This window comes from Cololabis saira, chromosome 13 (genome assembly GCF_033807715.1).
Source record: "Cololabis saira isolate AMF1-May2022 chromosome 13, fColSai1.1, whole genome shotgun sequence".
Classification (NCBI taxonomy): domain Eukaryota; kingdom Metazoa; phylum Chordata; class Actinopteri; order Beloniformes; family Belonidae; genus Cololabis; species Cololabis saira.
In genome coordinates this window covers 21,835,436-21,848,016 of record NC_084599.1, presented here as the reverse complement: position 1 = coordinate 21,848,016, position 12,581 = coordinate 21,835,436, and the positions used below count along the sequence as shown (strand labels likewise).

Here is a 12,581-nt window from a genome sequence, read left to right as displayed (position 1 = left end):
CTCGTATATCAGTCATTTATCTAAACAAAAGTCAAAATGTAGAAGCAGTGTGTGAAAACCTATGTGCATGATTCAATAGCTCATAGAAAAACCTGACTAGAAGTAACTTGTTCTCTGTATGATGCTATCAGCCTCGAATAGTTGGAGTTTTGAATTTTGTCGTTGCAGCTTTGTGCGTTTATACACGGATCTTCTCACAGGCTGAAGTCTTGAATCATTTGTTTTTCAGCCGTTCTTTTTGATTTGTCAGGCTCTTGTTGGATGACCCAACTTCAACCAAGCTTCGGCCTCAGAAAGTTCATCTCACATTTGACTTTTGAATTATTTTGAGTTCATGGTTGACTGACTGAAAGGTGCCAGGGTCATGCGACTAAAGTCAACATCATTACTCATCTGCCCCCATGCTGCACAGTTTGTGTGAGGTACTTGCACTGATGTATTTTGGTTTTCACCAGGCATCGTGCTATCCGTTATGGATAAGCATTCCTCCTTTGGTCTCTCTTTAGTCCAAAAGACAATATTCCAGACGTATTTGTGCAGAGCAGCTTTGCAAACCTAAACCAAGCTGCCATGTTGATTTTAAAGGGATGTCTTCACCCAACAATCCTTCCAAACAAACCAGACGTGTCCATCCTTTTTTCTTATTTAGCTGTCTTGAACTTTGAGATTCAATAAGATAATTGTGAGCTGACCTTCGGGAATTTTTTTTTTTTTTTAATTGCATTTTTCTTGAGTATTGCAAGGTGTATGGCCTTAAGATGAGTTAATTCTCTGAATGTTCTGTGAATTATTCTCACTGCAGAAAGATTGGCTGAATGGTTTTATAATCCTAGATAGGGCTAGCAACAACTGCTTCTCTAATAATAATAATCCTGTCATCCTTCCTTGAGTCAACACACAGACCAGCGTTCCTAGAGAAGCAGTGGTTCCATCTGCTGATGTCTGTTTAATCAAATGTTTCACTGGCAGCACCTGCCCAGGCCTCTTAATACCTCTGGAAGCAGTAAGGGTGAACTTCTTTTTTCCACATGTTGCTTCTACCTTTTGGTTCGACACAGTTTAAATATGTCACACTTGTTCATCTGTGGTTCTATTTACCTAATTTTAAGACCTGGTAAGGATGAGACTTTTATTTAGATATGTATAATCTTAGAATTGAAAGAGGGTGTTGTTTTTTTCTGAATCTGGTTGTACATACAATGCAGAAAAATTATGAATGTTTGTCTGAATTTAAGCTTACACCTGCTGACGGAGATCATGTAATACATCTGAGTGCCTTTTTTTTTTTTTTTTTTGAAGAACAAAAAAAAAAAGGTTCTGCAACATTTTTTGTTTCAACTTGAAACTATTGTCATGTTTTGTATTAGGAAGGTGAGTAGATGAATGATCTCGGTAATAACTGTTTCCTCTGATTAACTTTCTCCTTGCCAAGAAAGAGGTCCATGATTTTCAGGCTGAGTAATTTCTTATTTTGTGTATGCTGCAACTGTGCCACAGTCAGTCTGCCCACCACAACTGAGGGTGGAGAAAAGAAAAGAAAAAGAAAAAGAAAATCCAGTCAAATCCCCAAATGCTGTCAAAGCAACGATGAGTTTGGTACATCTGCTCGGAGGTAAGGAGGGGTGACGAATCATCTTTGAAGTCACTGAAATAGTGCACAGACCTTACAAAACCAAAACAAGAAAAGAACTCCTCAGCATAAGAGATGAGCATCAGCACTTGTCTGAAAGTGCATTTACGTTCACAAAGCTGCAACAGGACCCCCGACTGCAGAGGAAACAAGAATTCTTTTAAAGCAGCAAATGGAGACATGGAGAATTAAACGGTTCAAAATGGTAAAAGGAGAGTCTAGAGACGGAGTGAGTTTTAAAAATAATCATGGTTTATAAAACCCAGATATGACAGGATCACCAAAGTGTATACAGAAATACAAATACCATCAGAAAAACCATCATAGAACATTGTTATACACTCGACATGTACAAACTACTCTGTAAAAGGGACTCGGAGGATGGTTCACACTTTAAGACATTTCTCCGTATCTCTTGAAATCACATTTAGCCACAGTGTATTTAGTGTTTTCCTCTTTAGAGTCTTATCAAAGCAGGACATCTATCTACTATAAACTACAAGTACAATCACATTCAGCTAGTTTATAGAGGGTACAAACAACATCTAGATGTGGAGGGAACGATGCACACCTAAGCACTTTAACACCATCAAGGTTTCAGCAAGCAGTGGAAAAAAAGAAGGGAAAAAAACATTAGTGGTTTTCACCTGTGAGAAAAACAGGATGTCAGGGTTCGCCACCATTATGAAACGCAAACTTTAGAAAATACAACCCTGTTTTGTTTTTTTTTGTCAGTCGTAGGTCACTAAGAATGGACAGACCAGACCAGAATCTGCTCCAGTGTCTCACTAAAATATGTCAAAGTGCTTCCGCCTACAGGACAGTTAGAAATAACAGATGTCACCAATATTTTCATGCACATTCACAAATTTACAAAAAGCCTCCGGACACAGGAATCCGCTCCTACGTCCCCACCTCCTCCAGAAACCTCAGAGGTGAAACCTCCGAGGTGAAACCTCCGAGGTAAACCGGCACAGATGACGGGAGCTTTGAAATACGAAGGGATCACGAGATGCAACAAAACACATCCTCCAGTTTGTTTTTCTTCTTTTTTTCCCCCCTCTGTCTTTATACAAACTGTTTCAACAGCTTTACACATAAAAAAGAATGCAGGATTGTGAACAAACAACAAAAAGCTCCTTATCACCTACAAAATAATGCTTGTCCCGGAGTAAAAATGGCTACAAATCAAGTCCATCATTGTCGGTGAATACAACAATTACTAATATACACAATATGTTGAATAAATAAAAATCTGTACAACATGAAACAAAATCTGCATGCAGGCAAGACAACAGCCTTTTTACAAAACTATCTGCTGTGGTGTAGTGCGCTCTGACACCAGAGGCAAGTGTGTGTGTGTGTGTGTGTGTGTGTTTTTGTTGTGGCATCTGTGCAATCTATTGCAATGGACACTAAATATCCACTTTCTAAACTTTCTTTCATTAAGCTCATTGGGCACAGAGGCTGTGCAGTCTTTAAGCTAAAGCAGAATAAATATTCTCTAAGTGTTTCTGTGCTGTAGATCGTGACAGATGGTGGTGACGCAGCGCAGCCACAAGGGGGGGCCATCAGAGCAGGGAGTCGAGTGAGGGGGGGGCAATCAGGACGGGCATGTTAAACTCAAGCAGACGTTAAAGTAAGTAAGCCAAGCACCCTTAAAGAGCAGCAGCACCTCGCCTTAAAGTTAAAACTAACAGCTCTTCAAATGCAGGCACAGACAGCAGGGCGGGGACAGCAGACGTCGGATGCCCAGGACATTTACCATGCTTGCTCTCTACATTTTCAAGGATTCGATCTGATTTCACAAACCACAGCACCTAGTAATTTGTATAAAATGCAAAAACTGAACAGCAATGACATAGAAGCTACATGAAAGAAACCTGACTCATTCTGTGACTCAGAAATTGTGATAAGCTGAAATTTACCGTTAACGTGTGATAGATTTGTTTTTTGTCCTTGTGTACTCTGTTCAAAATCTCCCAGCCTGGAAAGGGGGGAGGAAATCCCATGCATAAGAACAAAGCTTTCTAAATCAGTGTGAAAATACAATAACACAGGTAACTAAAGTTGGTGTAAAAGAGCACTTTATAATCAAATGATGTTTAAAAGCCACTAATGCCCTATTCAGAGGTCTATATGAGGTTTAAAAAAAATATGGCACAGGTTTAACCAAGAAAAACATTCCACATATTATAAAATACATCAGCAGTCATAGTGAGGATGCTCAAATTAGTCTTCGCATAGAAGTACTTATCAACTACAGTAATAATGCACATCAAAATATATCAAATATATTACAAAGAAACGTTACTGAATACAAACGTTTAAATCAAAACATCCCATTTGAAGTACTCTTGTTGATATTTTGTGTAGTAAATTTACTTTTCTTGCAAGTGCCTCCAATGTTATGATATTGCACTGACGTTAGTACAACTCAGAGAAATAAAGTATAAAAGTTATCAACAAGTTGAAACCGGTTGATTTATTATTGATATGCTGTCGTGTGTAGAGTCCTTCCTCAGGTTATTTTCTCTTTTATCCGTTTAGTCTTTTAATTGGCTTTGTCTTCCCCCTGTAGATCCTAGTGAAGTTAAAAAGGTGTGTAAACAGTCGTCTGCAGCCTGTTTCTAAAAGAATCCAGGATAAAGTAAAGGCAAATCTAAAATTATCTTAATATCCCAAAGTAAACAACAAGTATTAAAGAAGTCCATTGAAAAAGAGCAGAGGATAAATCCTGGGCAGTGTGGTCTGGCCTGCTAGCTTTGTTAAGAAGGTTCCCCTTGATGTCCGTCCACCTGTGTGACGGCGTGGCGTCAGCTCTCTCCTCCACAGTACCGATATGACACGATGCTTGTGCTTCAGCAGATTGTTCTTTTTTTTTTTTTGTTAATTCCTGTGTATGTCTCTGCACTATACTGTGTGTTTTCTATACTTGTAAAGACCAGCACCATTCACAAGGCTGAGGTAACGCCGATAAAACTGAGGACAGGTACACAGTCCTCACCAATTTAAAGGTTAGCTCTGAAAGTCAGGTCTACACTTGAAACTATGAGGGAGAAGGTAGACGCCGATTGTTGAAGTGAAGGTGGTCCTTACAAGTATAGTGGAGTACAATGAGTGTGTACGTGCTGACGGTGTGGACTCAGCTGAACGCCTCGTCATCCGTATCTTCAATCAGCACCTTTGTGTCTTTCCTCGATCTGAAAAAACAAAAACAAGAAAAGCATTTTAAATGTCATCTGATGATGTTAAGGTTAATGGCATTTTTCCATTTAATTAAATTCATATTAATGAGAATGTCAGACTACTTCTTTGTAGTATTTGAAAATGGCTTTTTCAAAAAGGCTTTTTCCTTCCTGACAAAATAACTAGATATAAGTGTTGAATAATATATTTATACTGGGATGACATTCCCTGGTCTCTATAGCCCCTTTCACACAGAGATTCCGCAATATTGGTGTAAAGAAGTCCTGCCAATACGCCGCCTTTGTTGGTTCACACAGAACCATACAACGCCGGCATAACGCCGCTCCCGTCTGTAAATTCACACAGCATGCCGGCGTTCCGCAATCAGAGGCGTGACGACAGCGTCAGCGTCTAGTGGCATGCCGGCATGCCGGCTGTGTCATTCACACAGACCCCGTTCCGTCTCTGTGACGGCTCTGTGACTACCTCCGCTGCCGGCTTATTGGTGGGGCCACTTGCCCCCCCCATTCCGCCTCCGTGACTTTCACACAGAACAGCGAGGCGGCTTAAAGGCGCAACGTTCCCGCCTCGAACTGGCTGTGTGAAAGGGCCTTATGTAAAGACGATCTATTCAGCTGCTTGTTAAGCCACATGTCTAGTAAGACGTGACAAAAGGAAGCTGATTCATGTCCACTGCACACCTCCAATGATTGGAAGTGCTCTGGATATAAGGCTGTGAGCACTCAGACTAATTGAAGAACAGAACAGAAAGGCTGTGATTTAAAAAAGTTACTCAGCAAAAACATGAAGGACAGCATCTCAGTGTAGAATTAAAGTGGATGGAAAAGAGAAACCACTTGGCGTCACTGTTGTCAGCGCAGGACACTGTGGCAACGGGATTTAAAGCAAAACCCTACCCTGATTGATGATCTTAACTTCTACTGAAAGTTGAGGTCAGAATTTAAAGTAAATAACATAAAACTGTAGATCCATTTGGATGTTATAAGGGTCTGGGGGATGTTTCCCCCATTTCATCACTTTGTGTCCAAAGTGTTGAGTAGTTAAATAGCTACTGTCAGCAGGATTACTGTCATCGTCTGCTTTGACTGGCTCCTAAATCTGAGAATTACTTTACTCAAACGAGCTCCATCCACGGGAGCATCCTCTTATACTCTTTTCTATACTCTTATACTGACACTACTTATACATTGAGTTCAATACTTTAAATATATCTAAAATTAAGCTTACCAAAAGGAAACATGTCTAGGGTAGAAAAGTGATTTTTGAATAACTAACAGAGCAGATTCTTATATTTAAAAGTCTCCATGTGTATTCTTACTGTGAGGAGGACAGCAGGGGGCGTCTGAGCGACAGGCTGTAGGATCTCTTCCAGTTCTTCTTGCCGGAGCGGTTCCGGACGCCATCCTCCTGGTCCATCATCTGCTCCAGCAGCGTCTGGTCATCAGCATTGAGCGGTGCCACAGAGATATCCCGCACCGCACGAAACTCACCACAGTTATTCAGGTGCTCATTTTCCAAACGGAAAAAGTTCCACACAAAACGCCTGCAGAGGATGATATAGATTAGAAGATGGACCAAGTCAACGTGGGTACCGAGTCTGCCCCGAAAGCTTGAGGAATGTCAAAATAAATAAAAAACAAAGGGTTTCAGACCCACCTGAAGACCTCGAGAGGAGCCAGCACGGTTGCCATGATATCACCCACGGCATAGATGTTGGTCGTTGTGCTGAGAGAAATCTGGATGGTCCAGGCAAAACGCAGGATCACGTCCTCTATGATGGCACAATAGTAGTAGGCCTGGACAGACAAGCGACAGGGTTACTGTGTGTTTGTGTGTCATGTAAATTCAGTCTCTTCAAGACTCTACCTTGTGTGGATAAACTATTTCTTCTCTCAGGAAAGTGTTTTCTCCAGCTCCGCGGTCAAACAGACCCCAGTCCATACGGAGATCCCAGATGAGTGTGTACAGGGAGCTGATGGTGGAGAACACGATCAGCATGTAGAAGAACATGTCAGCGTCCGTATGTCCTTGTTCTGAAATGAAAACAAGAAAGCTGGTGTTGGTGGTATTCAACAATTTCCTTTGAGATTAACCTCCAAAGAACTTTAATGACATAACAGGAAAACGAGACCACAAGACCACCACCTCAGTGACCTCGGTCGTCTCTTCTCCATTCATAATTTGGCCACTAGAGGGAGCCCTCCTGTCACAATCAAACCTGCAACGACTGATTTATTTCTGAAGTTGCTGCCTCAAAAATCAATCTTCAAAATCTTCAAATATCACAGATTTAGGTGTACATTTATCATATTTTTCCTTTCTAAGATTAAAAATTTTTTATTATGATATACAACTTCAATGCGATCTTCAAGGTTATTTTATAAAAAGTAAAGCAATTCACAGCAACAGTTGTGGCAGATAAAAAAAACACAAAAAACATCAAATCTATAGTTTTTTGATAACTGAAGTAGGAAGAAGAGACTTAAGCACTCAACAAAAGCAATACTACTGTACTGTCTGAGCCCTTCATGATCCTGAATGTTTTATGCTTAATAATTTTGGTGGATTTTGATTTATTGTAGATCCAGGGTACCTGAAAAGACTTGATGCAGTTGGCATTTGGTGGCAGAACCCCTTAAAGAATCACTTGGATGGCCTCTTCCTTATGTTATTAGACATTGCATACGTATTAATTGCATTTAATTCCTGTTTTCCTCCTGGTATTTGCATTACATTTGTTTAGTTGTGTGAATGCAACCCTTTGCACTTCTTCTTCCGCCTCTTAAATACGTGTCAGTGGGGACTGTTGTGTGCATGTTTTTGGGGGTGTGGTTAGGAAAGGTAAGGGGTTGATGTACTTTGTTGCATGACATTTAATTAACTATTCAGTTAATGTTAATTAAATGTATGATGTTTTAATGTTGTTGTTATTTGGATGTAATTTCCCCCAAAAAAAGAAGAAAGAAAGAAAAGATAAATGGTATGGTCCTGCATTCATACAGGACCTTTTTAACCTTTACGTTATGTTTCTCATCTATCCATTCACACAAACACACAAATCACACTACAGCGCTTCCATCACATGTTCACTTGCTACACAGAAGTAAAAAAATCACTTGTTTATTGTGTTCTCTGTGTCTCACTGCTGAGAAAGCATTCAGAGAGAAATGAAGAAAAAAAAACAGCTGCCTCTTGATATGGTGAGTCTTTAAAGCTGCAATTTCCAAGTTCAGTTACCAAAGGAAAGAAAAAAATAGCTCTTTTGACAAGATTTTTTAGTAGCATCCTCTTTGCTGCAATTAATGCAAACAATTGTAAAATAATTGTTTGACAAGCATTTCAACAGCAGATGACAGTTAGTGACCCATGTCTGTAATTATGTTCACATTGTGGAGGCGCCTTCAGATAATGCAGAAGCTGTTGAAGAATCTCTGTTGCCTTTTCATTTCCACGGGTTGATGTCCTGCTCAGTTTCATGGCATGTTATTAGCAGTTTCACCTGTCCTCCTGCGTGGGAGCACTGGCTGTGATTCGCTTGTTCCTCAGTGGGTGTCGATATATAAATCAGCACCTTGTGGCTTCTCACAGTGACTCACACAGACGCAGACAGCAGTCAGCCGGCGGAGACCAGGCTTGCTCCCATTTGTCATAGTCGCCATTTCTTCGTTCTACCAGCCAAGGAGACGCCGGGGATTAAGAGCAGGGACGTTTCCAGCAGAGAGCTACTGCTGCACTGCTCTGTTAGCCTCTGTCTGTTTCCACTGTGCCGTCAGCTGCTGCGGCTGAGCGATGGGATGGAAGTAGTCCCCGTGGCCACACAGATCTCCCAGATGTAGATTAAACTTAGTCCTGGACAATAGACTCTTGTCACTGGAGAATATCTGTCGATGTGTGTATTATTGAGGTATACAACCCTTCAGTTTGTGCGACAGCTGATGCTGTTTTCCACCGCACTGGTTTGCTGCTGAACCATTAAGAGGTTAAGCATGGTGAGATGGACATTGATCGGATGCTCAGTAAAGGCTAACAGTGAGCAATAACTTCTGTCACATGTGCTCAATCTCTATTTGCCTCCCTCTGCCTCACACCAACTTACACACATAGTGATGCAACTATCGTCCACATGCATCCTAGAGCAGGGGTTCCCAACCTTTTTTGTGCCAAGGACCAGCAGAATTATAAACAAAAAGCTCAGGGACCGGTTGACAATTTATGTCAATTTTAATAAACATTTTAGAAAAAAAACAATGCATTTTAAAATGCAGGCTATCATCAGCGACGTTAGCTGATGTTGTGGCCTTTAAAACTTGCTTCTGCAAATCTAACTCACGTTTTTTCCTTTCGAAAAAATCCACTGGTTTGTCTTTGAGAGAAGGATGTTTTGTATTTAAGTGTCTTTGAAGCTTGGATGGGTTCATTGCTTCGTTGGCGAGCGTTTCTCCACATAAAATACATAGTGGGTTTGGCGCCTCCAAATCGCCCGTTGCAACAAATCCGTATTTTATATACATAATGTCGTACTTGCGATTAAAGCTTTTGCTTTTCTTTTTGGTCGGATTTTCCACTTGTTCATCACTATTTCTTTTACTCGAGCAACCAGTAAAGAAACGACTCATGGAGGTTTTCTGAGGTCCGCTCATCTCTGCAGCAGACTGAACCTAACCTGCATACAGCACCTGTGCATGGCGCTGTTCAGTCCGCTCGGGTACCAGAACTTATTGTCCACCAAGCCATGACAGGGCTGCCACTCAAAGAAACACATTTCGACAAGTTTTGGATGAAATTATATGACAAAAAAATGCAAAAATTGTTTTCTTAAATTTAGTATGAGGTTGCTTTAATTATGTGGCAAATGATAATAAACACGAGAAAGATGGGTACTTCAATGAAAAATAGATATTTTATTCAACTTTGCTGCTGTCATTCATGCAGGGAGACACCTAAAACATGCTGGATAGGTCTTTCCAGGACCGGAGTTGGAGACCCCTGTATTATGCTCTTATTTATTCATGTAATAATATACAGGTGGAGGTCGGAAAATTTGAATATGTTGCAAAACTTCATTCGTAGTAAATTCAACTTAAGGTGAAACAAATATTATTTCCCACTACATGCAAAGTGAGATATTTCAAGCCTTTATTTGTTATAATTTTGATGATTAGCCTATGGCTCACAGTTTATGAAAACCCCAAATAAAAAATCTCAAAAAATTCATTAAACAATTCAATCATCAAAATTATAACAAATAAAGGATTAACATATATTGTTTTGCTTGTAATGAGACTATGTAATATACATGTATTACGCGTATAACCATCTCCCGACGAATAATTAATTCTCTGCGCATTAATTCTGCACCTTCATCAATTGTGTCTTCATCAAAAGGACATGCCGTGTTCGTGACAATGGACTTCTAATATATATATGCAGTACTCGAGTTGTAAAAACAATTCAGGGGGGGTGGTGTATTTTATCATATGGGGACAGATAATTTGTGCTGATTACAAGTAATATAATATATTACAAATAATAGCAGTGACCAAAACACCTGCAGAAATACTGCAGGAATGACATAGCAGCAGTTAAATGCAGCTTTCTGTAAGCTTTAAATATCCACTGGGCTTACATCAAATACAGGGTGCTTGCTCTTTTTCCAAATTAAAATTCCAGACTTTTCCCAGACTTTTTTAAAACCGATATTTTTTTTCCCCAAGACCTTAACTTTACGTACTTGTAAATTTCGGGTGTTGTAGCCATAAATTCAAAAACACGCAACAACCCATTTCTGTTGACCACTAGGCTAGCTGTGTCAATCGACCTCAGCAGTGACATCACGAAATGTTCCAGAGTAGGCTAAGCAAGCGTTGATTGGATATCATTCCATTAGGCGAAGACAGTACGTGACTAGTTAGTAAAATTATAAGTTTTATAGCCTACCCTTCTATTTTGTTCATTTCACAGTGCCTTTGAGCATACTGTAAAATTCTACCATACCTTTTTTCCCAATACTTTATTAAGACTTTCACACAAAATTCAAGACTTTTCAAGGTCTGGAAAACAGTGTTTCAAAATTCCATACTTATTAAGACTTTCAAGACTTGCGCAAGCACCCTGAAATACATCAAAACACAACAATAAAAAACACTTTTCTGAACTTATCAATATGACTCTGTCCTTCACAGGATAAGTAAAATGGAGCACTGCAAAAACTCAAAATCTAGAATATTTGTCCTATTTTTAGTTAAAATCATTTTAGTAAAAAACATCTCATTACACTTAAAACAAGACTCATCACTGGAAAAAACAACAATTTTCACCTGTTTCAAGTAGATTTTCACTTAAAATAAGTAGAAAAATCTACCAGTGGAACAAGATTTTTTTGCTTGTAATAAGAAGATAAATCTTGTCCCACTGGCAGATTTTTCTACTTATTTCAAGTGAAAATTTACTTGAAACAGATGAAAATTGTCAAATAAGTTTTTTTTCTGGTGATGACTGTAAATGTTGAAATAGCAGTAAAACCATATTCATTGATGAAATGACATAAGGGATGGAAAGGGGGGGTGGCAGTTTTATAGGGGGGATGATTTGGACCGTTTTTATTTCAGGGGGGATGCCATCCCCCCTCATCCCCCCTCAACTCCAGTACTATATGACTCTGTTTTTAATGACAGACGGCAGAACTTCGCCAAAACTCGCCTGTTGACTGAATGAATGAGGAAATCAAATGTGCGTGTGTCTCTGAAAGAGGCGGAGACGCAGAGAAACTCCAGGTTTCACGGTATAAACCTGGTCCCGACCAGGTTAGTTTGAGAGAGTCTGTTACTACGGTAACTGACCGAGAGCTTAAGTTACCTCTCTTTGTGAAACAGGCTAGAGTTACCTCTCTTTCTCTGGTTTGAGTTACCTCCCTTTGTGAAACGGAAAACTCAGAGTTTCCCTCATTTCAGGGTTAACAGACTCAGAGTTTTCACTAAACCTGCTTTGTGAAACGGACCCCTGCTCATATCATTGATCAGCATCTGCAGTATTGATCAGTGAGCGCAGTCGTCTTGCGGGGAGACGCAAAAAAGAAAAAAAAAAAGAAAAAAAGCAGCGCTGAGACGCGGGTCTCGGCAGAGATTGTATGAGGTGAAGTGAAGTGAGATGCCTCACTCCATTGGGAAAAAAACGTCTGGTGACAATTGCCGACAATTTTGATTATCGCTTTTTGTCGACAACGTCGTTGCAGCCCTAATTATGATCGGAACACAAGCCATTCCACGGCCCGGTAGTAACAGCTCTACGGACCGGTACCGGTCCGGGGACCGGGGGTTGGGAATCACGGTCCTAGAGGTTACCCCGTTAAAGGTGGAGCACTTCAGAGCTCATTTTATGCAAAAGTCACTTCCCACTAGGGGTGGGCAAAAATATCGATATGGCAATATATCTCGATACTTTTCCAGCCGATTCAATATCGATATTCAAAATTTGAATATCGATTTTTTTTTTTTTTTTTTATCCCCGATCTTTTTCCCATTATATCACCCAGTGCTCCTACCTAAGTGACCTGGGCATTGCCACTCTCTACCAACCCTGGGAGGGCCCTGCACTGAGCTCAGGTTTTATTTCACGTTTTATTTCATTTTATTATTTTATTTCAAATTTTTTATATAACACAATTGCCTGTCCTTAAAAAATGAAAAATAATGGACAGAGGTTTATTTATTTATGGATTTATATCTATACTGACTGATCACTG

At 40.0% G+C, this 12,581-nt stretch overlaps 1 protein-coding gene across 1 annotated transcript in view; it reads right to left on the bottom strand.

The window, feature by feature from the left end:
• Positions 1-1,860: 1,860 nt before the first annotated feature.
• xpr1a (xenotropic and polytropic retrovirus receptor 1a) overlaps positions 1,861-12,581 on the bottom strand; it is a 72,687-nt gene continuing 61,966 nt past the window's right edge. Inside the window, exons 12-15 of the mRNA XM_061738270.1 lie at positions 6,707-6,873; positions 6,497-6,636; positions 6,159-6,383; positions 1,861-4,833 (exon numbers count right to left, since the gene is read on the bottom strand). Coding sequence (XP_061594254.1) covers positions 4,776-4,833; positions 6,159-6,383; positions 6,497-6,636; positions 6,707-6,873 — 590 coding nt within the window. The 3' untranslated portion in view covers positions 1,861-4,775. The remainder of the gene's footprint in view (positions 4,834-6,158; positions 6,384-6,496; positions 6,637-6,706; positions 6,874-12,581) is intronic.